The sequence below is a fragment of the Saccostrea echinata genome, unplaced genomic scaffold (genome assembly GCF_033153115.1).
Source record: "Saccostrea echinata isolate AGI-Se365-2 ecotype Australia unplaced genomic scaffold, CSIRO_AGI_Sech_v1 ptg000005l, whole genome shotgun sequence".
Lineage (NCBI taxonomy): Eukaryota > Metazoa > Mollusca > Bivalvia > Ostreida > Ostreidae > Saccostrea > Saccostrea echinata.
This window is the reverse complement of record NW_026889754.1, coordinates 17,017,412-17,035,674: the sequence shown is the minus strand read 5'-3', so window position 1 is coordinate 17,035,674 and position 18,263 is coordinate 17,017,412. Positions and strand designations below refer to the sequence as shown.

Here is an 18,263-nt window from a genome sequence, read left to right as displayed (position 1 = left end):
TACTTTCGCCAGTTATTTTATTATCCCTGATATGGTAAACCTCAGTCGCAATGCTTTAACGGAAGTTCGTCCCATTTGGACATGGGTTCTGGATTTAAGTCACAATAACCTCGCTTTTTACTCACACTACACTATTCATTTAGAAGTCCTCTATTTAAATAATAACCGTCTTCAGTCAGCCAGAAGGGTAGAAAACTACGATCCAAATGGAGACGATCACCTAAGAATACTAGATTTATCATATAATAATATAACAGCCATCAACACTGGAGACCTTCTGTCTTCCTATTTGATATTTCTGAATCTGTCCAGAAATCATATCCAAACTATACAGGCAGGAGCTTTTCGCCGAACTATCCACATCGCCACCCTAGATCTGTCGTTTAACAAGATCTCTCAAATCTTTGAGGGAACTTTTTTGCCTCTAAAGGACCTTGAAGAGTTATTTTTGCATGGCAATTCCTTCCAGGTTTTCGATGGAATGTTTACTGGGCTTTTCAATTTAAGAATCTTGAGAGTTAGTTTTTATACAATTTGTTGTGCAATACCAAACAGCAGGTATGCTGTGGAATGCATCGCACCCTTGAATGAAATTTCGTCATGCGAACATTTGATCGCTGTACCAGTCCTTAATGTTGCTGTATGGTACATTGCATTGGTGGCTGCGTTTGGAAATCTAAATGTCCTGCTGTACAATATTGGTCATTTCAGAAGCAATAAAGCCGGAGCATACTATCTTCTGACGATGAGTTTAAGTTGTGCCGACTTCTTGATGGGAGTGTACTTATATATAATTGCTATCACAAACCTGCATTATTCTGGACAATATGGTCTGAATGATTATGATTGGAGGCACAGCGCTACCTGTACCTTTTCCGGAATAATTGCCACTCTTTCAAGCGAAGTATCTGCCTTTATTGTTTTGCTGATCACTCTTGACAGATTTCTTGCAATCAAATTTCCTTTCTCGGATTTCAAATTTACCATAAAGAGAGCGGCTTTTGTAATGGTGACTGTGTGGTCTTTTTCCCTGATCATGGCTCTGATTCCTCTTCTTCCAGTCACAGATCTGGATAATTTCTACGCACAGTCTGGTATCTGTGTTTCTCTTCCCCTCTCTGTAATCAGAAAATCTGGATGGGAATACTCAATGATTGTGTTTGTTGGCATCAACTTTATACTTTTTCTGGGTATTCTTGTTGGGCAGATTTTAATATTTGTGGAAGTGGCCAGTGTGGGAAAGTCAGTGAAGTCGACCAAAACAAGCCAGAGGGAAGCTTCGTTGGCGATGACACTGTTTGCGATTGTTCTGACTGACGTGTTCTGTTGGATACCTATTGGAGCCATAGGCAAGTAAAATGCAACATAGGCAAGTAACATTCAACATAGACAAGTAACATACAACATAGGCAAGTAACATACAACATAGACAAGTAACATACATCATAGAAGAGTTACATACAACATAGGCAAATAACATACAACATAGGCAAGTAACATACATCATAGGCAAGTAACATACAACATAGGCAAATAACATACATCGTAGGCAAGTAATATACATCATAGGCAAATAACATACATCATAGGCAAGTAACATACAACATAGACAAGTAACGTACAGCATAGGCAAGGAACATACATCAGCAATTTTAGAAAATTTCGACTTTGAATTTCTTCCAAAAATATTTAAACGAAAAAATGTTAGAGAATTTTTGAGTCGAGTTTTTTTAATTTGAACTTATGCTATTTTTTTTTTTTTGGTCTGTCGTAATGCCTGTAAATTTTTCATTAAAATAAGGCTAATGACTACAAATCTGTCTTGACTATGATCATACTTGTGGTAATATGTGAAATTTAAAGTCGATGGGCAATATCAAATTGTGTCCACTCTTTGAAACCTTTTAGTGGAATGTGTTTAAACTTGAGTATTTCTTGCTCATTACATAAGAGGTTTCATAATTTTGACTCAAGGTCACTAGTCACCTCGTATCTTTAAGGTCAAATTCGTATCATTTAAATCAAATGTTGAATACCAGATGTATTTCTTGTATTAGTATATGCATTAGAGTGAGGAGAGAAATCTATCTTTGTTAAGAAAACTACTTTTTCTAGATATTTATACTTTATAAGTTATAAGATTAATCCATCTATTTTTTTAATGTTGATAAGTTCTCTCTCAGGAATGCTGACATTTTTTGGGATCGAGGTAAAACCTGATGTCTATGCATGGATAGTCGTTGTTGTTCTGCCGATTAACTCCGCCTTAAATCCGATACTGTATACTGTCACTGGCGTCATCAGAAATAAGGTAACTACGCCTTAAACCTATTTCGCATATTGGCACTGCCGTCATTAGAAATAAGATAACTAAGATCTAAATCCAATACTGTATACTGTCACTGACGTCATTAGAAATAAGGTAAGTAAGACCTAAATCCAATACTGTATACTGTCACTGACGTCATTAGAAATAAAGTAACTACGCCTCAAACCCGATACTGTATACTGTCAATGACGTCATCGGAATAAAGGTAAATTCGTAGGGGATCAAAATTAAACATAGGCAGATATAGGAGGTCTTTAAGAAAATCTGTTTCCGAGGAACAGCTAAGCCATGATGAGTCATATTTATTCGGAAGCGTCTGCAGAGAACGATTATAGGCATGCCTGCTGTTCAATCCATTTCATTTGTAATGAATAAATATATTTTAGACTGAAGCGTCTGCAGGTAGTGTAGATTCAATTTTGTTCAAACCATGAACATGGGAGTAGGGTCGGACCACATTTTAAGATATGAATACTTAGGGAAAATCTTTTAAGATCTTCTTCGAAGAACAGCAAGCAATGATTGGTCATATTTATATAGAAGCATCCTCAGTAGATTAGACTGAAGTCATGGCACAAGATGGAACACTGACTTTAAACTTGGCTTAAGGACGGCTTATAGGGCTTTAAGTTTGATTTAAGATCGTCTTAAGCACTTTAAGCTACCTTTACACCATCGTTGGCTGCCATTAATCCATCTCTAACTCCTTAATGGGTGATAAAAAGTAGCTGTATGGTGGCTCAAAGATGGAATATAGGTGCATAAAGGTGGCTTCTGGACAGTCCTTAAATTGCCATTAAAGCTTAATTAAACTTTTTATACTCAAAGAAAATTAATCCGATTGAGAGAGATAACTGTATTCAATTATGCCAAAACAAGGTACGTGCAATCTAAAGTCTAAGTTTGATTTCCAAAATATTCAAAATCGTCATTTAATTTTAGGAGAAAAGAACTCTATCTTAGAGTATTTTTTAATGAAATTCAGAGCGAATTCCCACATACGAAAGAAAAATACAAGGTGAAATAATTTTTTTTTTAAAAAATTTACACTGAAAATGTTTATGGATAAAAATACTTTTTTAAAAAGCGAAAGTTTTAAGGTAAATTACAGAAGCAGTTTCAGGGCATTACGTGGTTGGGTTAATGGCGTCTTAAAAGAGTTTGGACAAATAAGCTGCAGATTAGAGCTTAAAGAAATAAACATCTTTAAGTCCCCTATAAGCCGGCTTAAATCTGTCTTATAGAGAATGCTTTAAGCACACCTGTCTACCCTTTTTATTGCAAGGATGTAATTTCAATACTCATTTTTTGTGGAATTTCAGAGGTAGAGTTACATTTTTGTTTGGAGAACTTTGAAATAAGCAGCTCCAAATAAATTGTTTAATGAATATGTCTACCACCGTATGAAATACTTAATAATATGAGATTCCTTTTTATATGTATTTCTTTATTTAGAGAAGACAAGAGGGAGAAAGCATTGCAAAGCTCAAGAAGCAACTATTCCAATTAAAGGTAATGTATCTAATTGAAGAAATCGGCAAATTTTCTGTTCATGAATAATTTTAGAAAGTGTATCTTATTTATTCATAGCCGCTAAATTGTTACGAAGAGGGTTTTTGGGAAGAAACAGTTTGTCCTTTATTTGAACTAAAATATTTCTATATATACTAGCTGGTAATTAAGCACTGACCTCTGGAAATTCCAGAGGTGGATTAGGTGCCTAGTAGGCGCAAGCATCCCTCGTTGACCGGTCACACCCGCCGTGAGCCCTATGTATTGATCAGGTAGACGGAACATTCCGTAGCCAAGTTTAGTATAAAAACAATGGCCTAAAAACTGGTAATGAAACATGTCAGTGAAAATATGACCAAGTGATACGTTATATTTGCTAACAATGTCATTATAACGACCATAGATTTTTCGAAATGCTGACTTAAAACGAGGTTGTTGAAATCCCTGTAACATCAACTTATCTGTCAGAACCTACTTCGGTCCAAAAATTCATGGTACTTTGAGGATGTTTTTCAGTACAAATAAGACACCATCTGCAGATGATAGAGGGATATTACTACATAAATTAGGAATGTTGACGATAGAAAAGCTGAAGTAATCTCGTTTGTCATATAATTAGTTTGCCCTTATCGTCTGTAGTCAGTAAAATATCAAGATATGAAACAAATGTGGCAGACTCTGTGGTGTCTTTTATTTCAAGTTCACTGGGATATATAGAGTCGACATATGGATAGAAGGAACTATTGTTAATTGATAATATGTCGTTGATATATTTAATGTTGAGTTGAAGGCCACAACAAGTGTTTTAGAAGGTTATGAGTACATTCTGCTTCATATGAGTATAAAAACAGGTCGGTTAATAAAGGAGCGTTTAGTGCAAATAATATACTAACTTTTTTATGTTCACTAAAATATGCTTAAGAGTTTTTTAAATTAACTTTAGCAAAATAATGAAATATTTGACTTCATAAGAGAAATATGTCCATTTGTTTACTAGACATCACCGTTCGTTATTTTTATCGTTGGATTTTGAAAACGAATGGCATGGACACACTTTAATTGTATTTTGTTTACTGATTTAATTTTTTTTATTGTAAAAATGACTTTATTTTAATAATTTGAAAAAAAATTATTTTAATTACAACGTTATTCTTTGTATCCATATCCATTCTTTGTTTACATAAAACGCCTGTTTTTGTAAACAAGGGCACGAGCTCTGTTACGGTATTTGTATACGTTTAACTGAGTATGTTCAATTTGCTAACATTTCACACATCACTGAACACAAAGATTTAAATTTGCTTACATTGCACACATCACTGAACACATTCAGGCTACACAAGTGTTTTAGTTTTGCTTTTTCTCATTTCTTTCCCGAATTTTCTTGATTGTAGTTTTAATAAATCTTTTAATACATCACAAATTTCCCGCTTTTTTTAAATATAGTGGATAAATTTTAGTTTGTGAAAGTGCACAGATGTATGACAATCAAACACGAAACAAAATCATAGATCTTAACCTTTTCAGATAGAAGAATTTTCGTACACGCTTTCATGATATATCTCGTAATATGTAAAACATACAATTCTATCGAAACTTCAAAAATGTGTCCATGCCTCTTTAATGTAGCAAAGTTAAATTCAAGTTTGCTAACGACAGTTCTTTGAATTGTTATTTACTTTTATATTAGGCCAAAGCTGACAACACGGACCACAGAGTAGTCGGTCCTTTACCAGATGTCGCCTCTATCAGTTATGATGTCGATAACAGTTCCGCAGGTGTAAAAACAACGATAGAAACAACGATGGAATAGCCCGGTTGAATAGATCAGTGTCCCCAGAGAGAGTGTCGTTTTTTTTTCCTTCCTGAGCTTTCAGATGACAAAGGAACATATTTTACATTTTTCTTTATTAAATGTATGTAAACAAAAATGTATAGGATATCATATGAACATTTGAACATGCTTATTTATATCCTCAAATACGCCAAGAAACAATATGTACATGTACAACAACCGTTGAGATTCTAGGTAGATCACGGACCCGATCTTCTCACGCATGCTGTTTTACGCTTACTCCTGGATGGTTCACTCAAAGACTCTGGATACATGGACTAGACATGCTAGATTTACCTTCTACTACTACACAACCTTACCGTTTGATGTAAATGTTAATAAATGTAAAAGGGTCAGATTAACATAAACACGATGGGCTCCTGCGACTCAGAACTTTATATATATTTTTAAGCAAAAGTCCCATTTCTTTTAAAACTGTACGTTATATAATTCTAAATTCTGTATCAGTTTTTGAAGAGAATTTTCTCTCGAAGTTAAAATTTAAAGAACGATATCAGTGTTTGGAGATGAAGCTCAGAATAAATTCTTACTTATGCTTCCCAGGACTTTTAAAAGAAATAATCGTTCTCTTGGTACAATTAACATAACCAGGGGATGCTTATTCCTCTTAAGCACCTGATCCATCCTTTGATGTTTCATGCAGGGGTCGGTGTTTTTTGCCCTGTTTACAATTTTGTTTACTGGATTTATGAAATTGATCACTGTCGTTATTTTCACATTTTACATAATTTAGAAAACGGAAAGCTAGTTCCTGGATTTAAACCTATCTCTTTCCTAGACACTCCAGTGAAAAAAGATACTACATGTACACTTTAGCAAGTAGCACTCTTGTTGCCGTTGTTCGTGAATATAAAAAAAACCTATAATACAAAGCATTTTTAGGTCACCTGAGTCACTCAGGTGACCTATTGCTATCTCTTTTCGTCCGTCGTCATGCGTCGTCCGTCGTTCGTAAATTTTTGAACATTTTCAGCTTCTTCTCTGGAACCAGCAAACCAATTTCAACCAATTTTGGCATATAACATCTATGGGTGAAGGGGAACAAAAATTGTGAAATTCGTGGCCCCTGCCACCCTGGGGCCTGAGGGGTGGGGCCAAAACCATCAAAATTAATGCAATCTAAAAATCTTCTTCTTTACTCCTGGACATCAAGCAGTCAAACTGTTGGCTTGATTGTAATAAGCATTGAGCTCTCTATTAAAATTGTGAAATTCATGGCCCCAGGGTCAGGGGTTCTGGTGCTAGGGCGGGCTATATAGATCACCTAGTGAAAGTGCATTATTTCTTTGAAAATCTTCTTCTCTTCTCCTGGGTATTATTGAAACAAATTGAATACATAGTTCTGATAAGCAAGGATGACTCTACCAAAATTGTGAAATTCATAGCCCCAGGGTCAGGGGTTCGGGTGCTAGGGCGGGGCTATATAGATCATCTAGTGAAAGTGCATTATTTCTTTGAAAATCTTCTCCTCTACTCCTGGGTATTATTGAAACAAATTGAATACATAGTGATGGTAAGCAAGGGTGACTCTACCAAAATTGTGAAATTCATAGCCCCAGGGTCAGGGGCTCTGGTGCTAGGGGTGGGCTATATAGATCATCTAGTGAAATTAAAGTGCATTATTTCTTTGAAAATCTTCTTCTCTTCTCCTGGGTATTATTCAAACAAATACATGGTTATGATAAGCAAGGATGCCTCTTCCAAATTGTGAATTTCATGACTCCTGGATCAGAGGTTCTGATGTTAGGGCGGGGCTCTATTTATTATATAGTGAAAATGCATTAATGCTTTAAAAATCTTCTCTGCATCTGGGCGTATCAGAGCCAAAAAGAGTAAATGTTTTAATAAGGAAGGGTATTTTTACCAGATTTTTGAACATCAGGACCATTTGGTCAAGTGTTCTGGTCCAGGCCAGGGCTCTATTAATTATTAATTTGTATTCTACTGAGAGGAGTTATTCCCCTTTGCCATTTACGTGTGATAATTAATCACTGTAAATAATGTACTTGAAAGGTTAATAGAATAAGAGAATTATGCAAGAATTTTTATTGTATAATACAAAAAGTACTTTCATAGTTTTAACGATCAGGTAGACTTGTAAGTAATAGATAAATAAAAAATTAAAAATGAGACAAAAATAACTTGTCTTATTAAATGTTCATCAAAGACCAAGAGAGGCCAATGTAAGAGATTTCAACACGGAATTAAAAGAGTAAAGAAGCACTGATAGTTTGTTTATATACTGTCTGGTGAGAGTGATAAATGGGGAACAAATTAGAACCTAATTTATGAACTGTTAATGAATACTAGACAAATTATTTTGTTCATCCTGATCACCTTATTAGTCCCCTACCGGTGAAACCGGAGGGGACTATAGGTTTCCTCTTAGTCTGTCCGTCCGTCCGTCTGTCTGTCTGTCCCTCTGTCTGTCAGTCTGTCCCACTTGGTTTTCCGCACTTTTTTTCTAAACGCTTGCAGATATTGAGCTGATTTTTGGTATGTTAGTGTATCTTGATGAGTTACAGATCAAGTTCGCACTTCGTTCCGCTTCAATGATTTTTGGCGGAATTACGACCTTTTCAATTTTTCAGGGTTTTCTGCAATTTTTAGGTCACCTGAGTCACTCAGGTGACCTATTGCTATCCGTTCTCGTCCGTCGGCGTGCGTCGTGCGTCGTGCGGTGTGCGTCGTGTGTTAACATTTGAACATTTTTAGCTTCTTCTCTGAAACCGCTTAACCAATTTCAACCAAATTTGGCATATAGCACCTATGGGTGAAGGGGAACAAAAATTGTGAATTCCATGGTCCCTGCCCCCCTGGGGCCTGAGGGGTGGGGCTAAAACCACCAAAAATAATGCAATCTTTAAAAATCTTCTTCTTTACTCCTGGACATCAAGCAGTCAAACTGTTGGCATCATTGTAATAAGCATTGAGTCCTCTACCAAAATTGTGAAATTCATGGCCCCAGGGTCAGGGGTTCTGGTGCTAGGGTGGGGCTATATAGATCATATAGGGAAAGTGCATTATTTCTTTGAAAATCTTCTTCTCTGCTCCTGGGTATTAAATAAAGTAACTAAGTACATAGTTATGAAGAACAAGAGTGCCTCTTTCAAAATTGTGAAATTCATGGCCCCAGGATCAGGGGTTCTGGTGTTAGGGCGGGGCTCTATTGATTATATAGAGAAAATGCATTAATTCTTTGAAAATCTTCTTCTCTGCTCCTGGGTATTAAATAAATTTACTAAGTATATAGTTATGATGAGCAAGAGTGCCTCTTTCAAAATTGTGAATTTCATGGCCCCTGGGTCAGGGGTTCTGGTGTTAGGGCAGGGCTCTATTGAGTATATAGTGAAAATGTATTAATTCTTTGAAAATCTTCTTCTCTGCTCCTGGGTATTAAATAAAGTAACTTAGTACATATTTATGATGAGCAAGAGTGCCTCTTCCAAAATTGTGAATTTCATGGCCCCAGGGTCAGGGGTTCTGGTGTTAGGGCAGGGCTTTATTGATTATATACATTAGTTAAAATGCATTAATTCTTTGAAAATCTTCTTATCTGCTCCTGGGTATTAAATGAACTAATTTAGTACATAGTTATGATGAGCAAGAGTGCCTCTTCCAAAATTGTGAATTTCATGGCCCCAGGGTCAGGGGTTCTGGTGTTAGGGCGGGTCTCTATTGATTATATTGTTAAAATGCATTAATTCTTTGAAAATCTTCTTATCTGCTCCTGGTTATTGAATGAACTAATTTAGTACTTAGTTATGATGAGCAAGAGTGCCTCTTCCAAAATTGTGAATTTCATGGCCCCAGGGTCAGGGGTTCTGGTGTTAGGGCGGGGCTCTATTGATTATATAGTGAAGATGCATTAATTCTTTGAAAATCTTCTTATCTGCTCCTGGATATTAAATGAACTAAGTTAGTACATATTTATGATGAGCAAGAGTGCCTCTTCTGAAATTATGAATTTCATGGCCCCAGGGTCAGGGATTCTGGTGTTAGGGTGGGGCTCTATTGATTATATAGTGAAAAGGCATTAATTCTTTGAAAATCTTCTTCTCTGCTCCTGGGTATTAGATAAACTAACTTAGTATATAGTTATGATGAGCTAGAATGCCTCTTTCAAAATTTTGAATTTCATGGCCCCAGGATCAGGGGTTCTGGTGTTAGGGCAGGGCTCTATTGATTATATAGTAGAATTGCAATAATTTTCTCTGCTCCTGGGTATTAAGTACATAGTTATGAAGAATAAGAGTGCCTCTTTCAAAATTGTGAATTTCATGGCCCCAGGGTCAGAGGTTCTGGTGTTAGGGTGGGGCTCTATTGATTATATAGTTAAAATGCATTAATTCTTTGAAAATCTTCTCTGCTCCTGGGCATTAAATAAAGTAACTTAGTACATAGTTATGATGAGCAAGAGTGCCTCTTCCAAAATTTTGAATTTCATGGCCCTTGGGTCAGGGGTTCTGGTGTTAGGGCAGGGCTCTATTGATTATATAGTAGAATTGCATTAATTCTTTGAAAATCTTTTTCTCTGCTCCTGGGTATTAAATAAACTAACTAAGAACATAGTTATGGTGAGCATGACTGCCTTTTCAGAAATTGTTTCATGGCCCTTGGGTCAGGGGTTCTGGTGTTAGGGATGGGCTCCATTGATTATATAGTAAAATTGCATTAATTCTTTGAAAATCTTCTCTGCTCCTGGATATTAAATAAACTAAGTACATAGTTATGATGAGCATGGCTGCCTCAGAAATTATGAATTTAATGGCCTCTGGGTAAGGGGTTCTGGTGTTAGGGCGGGGCTTTATTGATTAGATAGGGAATTGGCATGAATTCTTTCAAAATCTTGTGTGCGCCTGGGTATTTTTCAAACAAAGGAAGTGCATGGTTATGATAAGGAAGAATGCCTCATGGCCTTTGGGTCAGGGGTTCTGGTGAGGGGGAAAGAGCTCTATTGATTATATATAGTGAAAATGCATAATTTCTTTCAAAATATTTTTTCTACTACTGGTTATAAAGTAAAGAAACAAGTGTATAGTTATAATGAGAAAGGGTGCTTCTTCCAGAATTGTGAGTTCGTGGCCAATGGGTCAGATGTTCTGGGTAAGGATGGGACTTTATTTATTTAATTTTATGGTGAAAATGCATTTCTTTGAAAATCATCTATGCTTCTGGGGATGTTCAAGGCAAACAGAGTAAAAGTTTTAATATGCAAGGGTATTTTTACCAGATTTTTGAACACCTGGACCATTTAGTCAAGAGTTCTAGTCCTGGCCAGGGCTCTATTAACTTGTATTCTGCTGAGCAAAGTTATTCCCCTTTGCCATTCACCTTTGATAATTAATCAATGTAAATAATGTATTTGAAAGCTTAATAGAATAAGAGAATTATGCAAGATAATTTATTGTATAATGAAAATGTACTTTCATAGATTTAATGACTTGGAAAGTCAGATAGGCAGATAGATACTAGACCAATTATTTTGTTGATGCTAATCATACTATTTTTCTTGCTTTTGGGCAACAAAGCTTCATTTTTCAGTTTATGGATCCTCTAAATTGTTGTATTGTACTCAGGTGACCGTTAAGGCCCTTGGGCCTCTTGTCTTCTAAACGCTTGCAGATATTGAGCTGATTTTTGGTATGTGACTTTACCTTGATGAGTTATAGATCAGGTTTGCATTTCATTTCGCTTCATGGATTTTTGACAGAATTATGGCATTTTCAATTTTTAGCGGGAACCAGATTACACTTGCCGGTAGGGGACTAGTATTGCTAATGCAATACTCTCAGAATGTTTTTCTTGCTTTTGGGCAACAAAGCTTCACCTTTCAGTTCATTTTATACTCTATGGATCCTCTAAATTGTTGTAGTATACTCAGGTGACCGTTAAGGCCCTTTGGCCTCTTGTCTAAGGTTGTATACGTTTAAAAAAGTCGGTAGATATTGTCATTTGCTTGGGGGAGGGCGGTCATTTTTCTTAGATGTAACCAGCTGTAGCATTGGAGTACCATTTTAAAAATCCTATTTGAAAAAAAAATGAATGAGCTGTATTATTTTCATTGCTCTATTTTATCCTAAAAATATAATAAAATGAAGATGAAATTCCTAGATCATAAATGAATGACTTAACTTATGGATCACAACAGGTATATAAACACACCATAAGTCGTTATAGATATTATCACTGGTGACAGAACAATCCCCATACATGTATATCCAAGTAGTTTCTACTTATAGTTGTGAATGTTTGTATTTAACAAGAAGGAATGAAGTGAGTGTAGGTTCAGAAGTAAATACACGTGTCCCATTTTTATCTCACCAGAGCCGATGGCTTAAGAGCTGAGCTGAAGCCTCAAATGAGCTTCTGATCGAAAGGTATCGGTCTATCGTGTGTCGTCTAAACTTTTCACATTTTTATCCTTTTCTACTTCAGAATCAGAATCAACCAATCATGAACACATTGAGTGAAGATGACTCAAGTTAGTTAAAATGAATGGTCAAGCCTTCTTTTGAGGGGAGATAAAAAAGAAGATTTGAACCTTAAAAGCATCTTTTAAAATTTTTCTCAAGAAACCGCTGGGACAGAAAAATGACAGAAAAAATGAGACTAAAGGAAAGCTTAATTACATAGAGTAGATTTAAGTTTGTTCAAATCAACAACCCCGGAGGTAGGGTGGAGCCACAATATTGACGATCAAAGTTTAACATAGGAGTATGTAGGAAAAATCTTCAAAAATCTTCTTCTCAAGAACAGCAACGCCATTATTGGTCATATTTATATGGAAGCATTCTCAAGTGGTGTAAATTCAAGTTTGTTCAAATCATGACCCCCGGGGGTAGGGTGAGGCCACAGTAGGCAATCAAAGTTTTACACAGAAATACATAGGAGAAATCTTCAAGAGTCTTCTTTTCAAGAACAGCAACACTATGATTGGTCATATTTATATGGAAGCATTCTCAGATAGTGTAGATTCAAGTTTGTTCAAATCTTGACCCCCGGGGGTAGGGTGGGGCCACAGTAGGCAGTCAAAGTTTTACACAGAAATACATTGGGGAAATCTTCAAAAATCTTTTCGAGAACAGCAACGCTATGATTGGTCATATGTATATGGAAGCATGCCCAGGTGGTGTAGATTCATATTTGTTAAAATCATTTCCCCCGGAGGTAGGGTTGGGCCACAAAGGATGATCAAAGTTTTACATAGGATTATAAAGGAAAAACCTTTTAAAATCTTCTCAAGAACAGCAAAGCCATGGTTAGTCATATTTATATGGAAGCACATCCTCAGATAGTGTAGATTCATGTTTGTTCAAATCATAACCACCGGGGGTAGAGTGGGGCCACAATGAAAGTTCAAAAAGGAAAAAAGTCACAGTCCAAAAAATATGTAAGCATCCTTAGTTAGCTATATATAGTGTACATTCAATTATTCCATTAATGAAGATATTAATTTTTCGCTATTTCGTAATTATCTCCCCTTGGAGGAGGGCGTGGCCCTTCATTTGAATAAACTTGAATTCCCTTTACCCAAGGGTACTCTGTGCCAAGTTTGGTTGAAATTGGCCCAGTACTTCTGGAGAAGATGAAATTGTGAAAAGTTTACGACAACGACGATGACAGACAAACGGACAAATTTTGATCAGAAAAGCTCACTTAAGCCTTCGGCTCAGGTGAGCTAAATATCAAATTAGTTCAAATCATGACCTCGGAGATAGGGTGTGGACACAATGAGCGGTCAAATTATTTTACAGGAATACATAAGAAATGTCTTTAAAAGTCTTATCAAGAACAGCAGATTAAAGCCATATGTCATATTTATGAGGAAGCTGCCTCGAATAGTGTAAATTCAAATAATTTCAAAACATGACCCCGGCGTTAGAGTGGGATCATAATAAGCAAACAAAATTTTACATAGGAATAAATTGGAAAAAATCTTGAAGTTCTCAAAAACAGTAAAGCCGGTTGTGGCGCGTAGACGTCTTGTTGTTTTTATTTTATTTTTTTCTTGGGTTATTTTTCGTTTGTTAGTTTCCTTTGTTTAATTGTGCTTTTCAAACACTTGGAATTACTTGTTTTTGTATTGTATCCAATACTTACGGTTTATATTGTATTCAGAATATACCATATTTTAAGTATATGTTATAGGAGTTGACTTCGGAACATTAAAAATATTGTAGGTTTGTTTCATCTTAAAATACTTTGGGAATGTTGCTGTTTTTAAAATCTGTTTCGATGTTCAATTTAAATAAATAGGTATATCGAAAAGCAGAATTTGTTCTTGTGTTTATTTTACACATGGAAATGTTTGAAATAATTTGTATCAATGAAATCTCTATAAAATCTCTGTTTTGACTTCCATTAAAATGATCTCACACTTAAAAATGAGATTAAAATGAAAGATATTTTGGATCTGCAAAGTTTAATTTTTTATCGCAATATACAGGTCTTTACGAAATCTTAAAAACAGTAAACCACTTCACTGAGAATCTAAGCAGAGACATAAGTACCAAGGGTAAAGCTCGGTCACAAAATAGGAGAAAATCTCTGTTACATGTTTTATGGACGTTAGTTTGTAAAATGTGAGGGCAAAATTTTGAAGTGCGTAATGAGATTACTCATCATATTGAAAATAAATTGTTTATTCTTACAACAAGAGAAGATTAACGTCTCCTGTAATATTTAAGTTAATTTGTGCCGAGTAAGATTCCATAATATTGTTGTCTATGTCCACTTCATGTGCAATTGTCTTTTCTAACGAGTTGTTGAGTTCGTACATCTATACTTACTAGGAACAAGCGTTCGATGGCGTAATCTTTTTTCCATCACAATCAAGATCCACTCGTAATCTTCTTCAAAAATACTTCCTACAGTCACTGTTGTTGAGTACACTTCCGGTAGATGAGAAGGTCGGGTTCGGATTTCTTAAAAAGATACGGGAAAAAACAGAGAAAACTTATTCTATCACTTAACTGAAATTGAGATAATTTGTTAATTTCCGTCGTTGTCTGAAGATTTTTCATCGACTTTAGAAACTTGAAAATGACTAATTAATTTGAGTTGATTGTTTTCCCTCTTCGTTTCGAGGCAATTAGAAAAACGGACAAATTTTTACATATATTCTTCCTTACTATAAAACAATGTATTATCCTTTAATAATTTTTTTGACATCTTTAAAATCTTCGAAAATTGACAGTGCGTCAATATATTGATGATGCACGGGGTCCGTACATGGCTTCCGGTGACCAATGTCATCTTCCGTTACATCTACATGTCATAGTGTGAGAAATAAAGATTACCCTATCATTACACACTAGGGACATTTGAACTACATACACATAAGGTAAATTTTCTTGAATATATTGATCTATGAAACGTTATTTGATTCGCCATGTCGTGAAATGAGGTAATAATTAATAATTATTAAGGAAATGCATATGTAAGCAAATTGTTTAATTGACGTATTTAAAAATTTCCAAGTAAGAAATATACTAGCAGAAATAAGTTTTATTGTGTGGAAGTCTACAGATAGCCTATTATGAAGATTGACAGATTATAAAACTGCTTGTACCTTCCATGATCCTCAGTGTAGAAATGAGAGAGAGAGAGTGTGTGTCATTGGTTTTATTGTCTTACAAATGCAATACATTCGTACATGTAAAACTCAATAAACGTTGTCTTACTTTAGATGACTGTACAATAATTAAACCACTGAAAATTAAAATTTATCCAAAATATGAATTGTTTATTCGTTGCTCATTCCTGAAACAGAGAAAGTGTTCGGCAATTTGAGCTTATCATTCATTACACACATTTCACATACAGTATTTCTTTAAACGTCGAAGATATATATAATATACCTTTGATTAAAGTAACTCGTATTACATAAATTAACTTGTAATATAGTGACCTACAATATACTTTTAAAAATAATTCTTTTTGTAGCATGCTACGGACAGCGATGCAGAAAACATTATCATCCGGGTCCTTTGTGATTTACATGCTTCTGACTGAACAAGTTATTTCTTATGGTATGATTTAAATCTATTTATAGAAAGAAAATTGTGTAATTTACTAAAGGTAGAAAGAATGTGTCTATACAAGATAAAGGCAAGTATTCGAAATGTTTATGATTATGAAAAATAATATTGTAGCTGTCTAAATCAAAAGACAAAAGTGAAATTTTGTGATTGATGTTTGTCCATTTAACGTCTCTCTGTTAACTTGTCAAAACTTACTTCTTCTTTAGAACAACTGAATAAATTTCAAGTCAACAAGCGACGAGGGTTTAAATTTGTTCCATTTAAGGATAAATAACACAAACAAACTTTTTTTTTCAGAAATCAGCAATATTTCTCATAGATTTATATTCCAAAAGGTAACTTGAATAATGCTTGTCATGTAAATTGGAAGAATTTTTTAAGTTTTTGTCACAAGATTAAAAATATGCGCCAAATTTTGTAAAGAATTACATAGAATACCATACCAAGTCGCAAATCTAAGCACCAAAGAAAACTTACGATTTCTTTATATTTTAGAGATTTATTATTTATGACATTTTTATTCAAAATCAGTCAAAATATATATATATATCAACCCATGCATCAGATTTTTGTTTGTGTTATGTATCCTTAAAAGCAAATACCCTCTTTTAGGTGAAAAAAAAAAAAAAAAAAAAAACAAGGGATGATTTTTGAAAAAAAATAGAATCAATAAAACACAATAACAAAAATAATTTTAAACTTAAAAAATGTTTAAGAATCTTGAGTATCAATGTACGCTTTAAGAAATATATTGGGAAAAAATCCTGAAAGAATAACGTGAACTTATGTGTTAAAAATTTATATTTTGAAACCACGGTGCTTGAGGCTGCAAATGCTTTTAACAGCGGACTGAAGAACACTGAGAGACATTTATATACATGTAGGACTGGGTCCTTCAAATCATCTTGACAATGTCAAGAATAGCGTTAAATCTTACTTACATTTATAAATAACCACTTATCCTCATGAAGTTGATATTCAGGTTTGTTCTAATTATGACGTTAAAAGGTCAGGACGGGACCGTAAGGACCAAAGGTTTCTTTCAAAAACATTATAAGATTTATTTCGCACACAAAGACAAGACCATATTCACTCAAATTAATTTGTAAGCATACCCCTAACATTTCCTTAAGACCCCCATCCCCGATGTACACTAGGTGGAACAATAATGGGTTCTAATTTGTTCCAAGTGATTCTTTTTTTTTCTTTGGCAACCAGCCACAAGTCTGTGTAAATTAAATTTCAGCAATTTTACATTAATTTATTTTTATGTGAATTAACTGCAACAAAACGAGTTTTCAGTAACACACTCCAGGACAGAAACGAGCGTTAATCAATATCCTTGAGCCCCGACCTAGCTTGCTTTCAATGTTCAACCTGTAAGTTTGATATTTTCTATTCAATTTTAAAGATCCCCTTGTGATCCCAAACTTCACAGGAGCTACACTCAGCTCTACCCTCCCGGGGGGATATGAAGCATTTAGAGCTGTAGACGGTCGAGCTGATTTGTTACAGGCGACACCTGGTGGATCCTGTTCTCACTCTGCCACTGAACAAAGATCAGCTTGGCTCAGGATTGACCTGCGCAGAGTTTACAGTTTGTACCAAGTCCAGACCTGGTACCGAAACGACAGTAAGTTTGGCGGAAAGTTTGAACTTACTGTGGTAAATAACTTCGAGGTTTGGTTGTATGTTTTATATGTATAATTTGAAGCTTCTTTTTTAGTAAATAAAAGAAACGAATGTGTTTATTTGATTTCCATTTCGTAAAAAATGTTCTTCGTATCACTAATGCAGTTTCTTACGAATTAAATATTGCTCATGTATTTGAATGAAATATTAAGCATTTTTTCGATTTTTTTTAATATAAAAAGAATAAACAAAGGCAGTGGGTTAAAAATAGGATCTTCATTTTGTAGCCAATGTAATTATCGCTGTTAAATCATACTCAATGTGCAGTTGTTGAAATAGACCATCAACAACAAATTATCTTGGAATGGAGTTTCATTTCATAAACAAAGTGTTATGTATAATTTATGCTTGTACTAATACCTACGTGTGCTTTTATCATTCCATAAAGCATATATACATATCTTCTTGAAACAGTTTATGGACCACTCTCTTCTGCATACTTTCTTCAGTTTTTAACCTGGAACTAATACAGTTTTGGTGACAATGAATAGGAATGGGAATGTCTTCAAGGAATATAAAAAGGTTCTCATCCCCGGCCTTCCCACTTTAAGATCAATTAGTTTGCAGTGAAAATAAGAAAGTCATACCCCGGTAGTTAAAAAGCCTAGTCTTGACAAGATTGCACCTGTTATGAACAAAGCGCAATGAAGTCATTCAAACAAACCTAAGATACACAGGGTATTTTTTAAGTAAATATGAAATAATGTATTTTTATAATTTTACTAAACAGTATTTTACATATGTAAGAATTCATGACTCTTCTTAAGATTTAGGGAATAACCATCTTCTAATTTGGTATTTGCGACCGTTAATGCTGATTTAACGGTCG

General features: G+C 34.8%; 1 protein-coding gene across 1 annotated transcript in view; it reads left to right on the top strand.

Annotated features, from left to right (window-relative positions):
* Positions 1–18,263, top strand: part of LOC133179730 (uncharacterized) — a 48,959-nt gene that overhangs the window by 10,099 nt on the left and 20,597 nt on the right. Inside the window, exons 4-5 of the mRNA XM_061314423.1 lie at positions 176–1,349; positions 17,154–17,375. Coding sequence (XP_061170407.1) covers positions 176–1,349; positions 17,154–17,375 — 1,396 coding nt within the window. The remainder of the gene's footprint in view (positions 1–175; positions 1,350–17,153; positions 17,376–18,263) is intronic.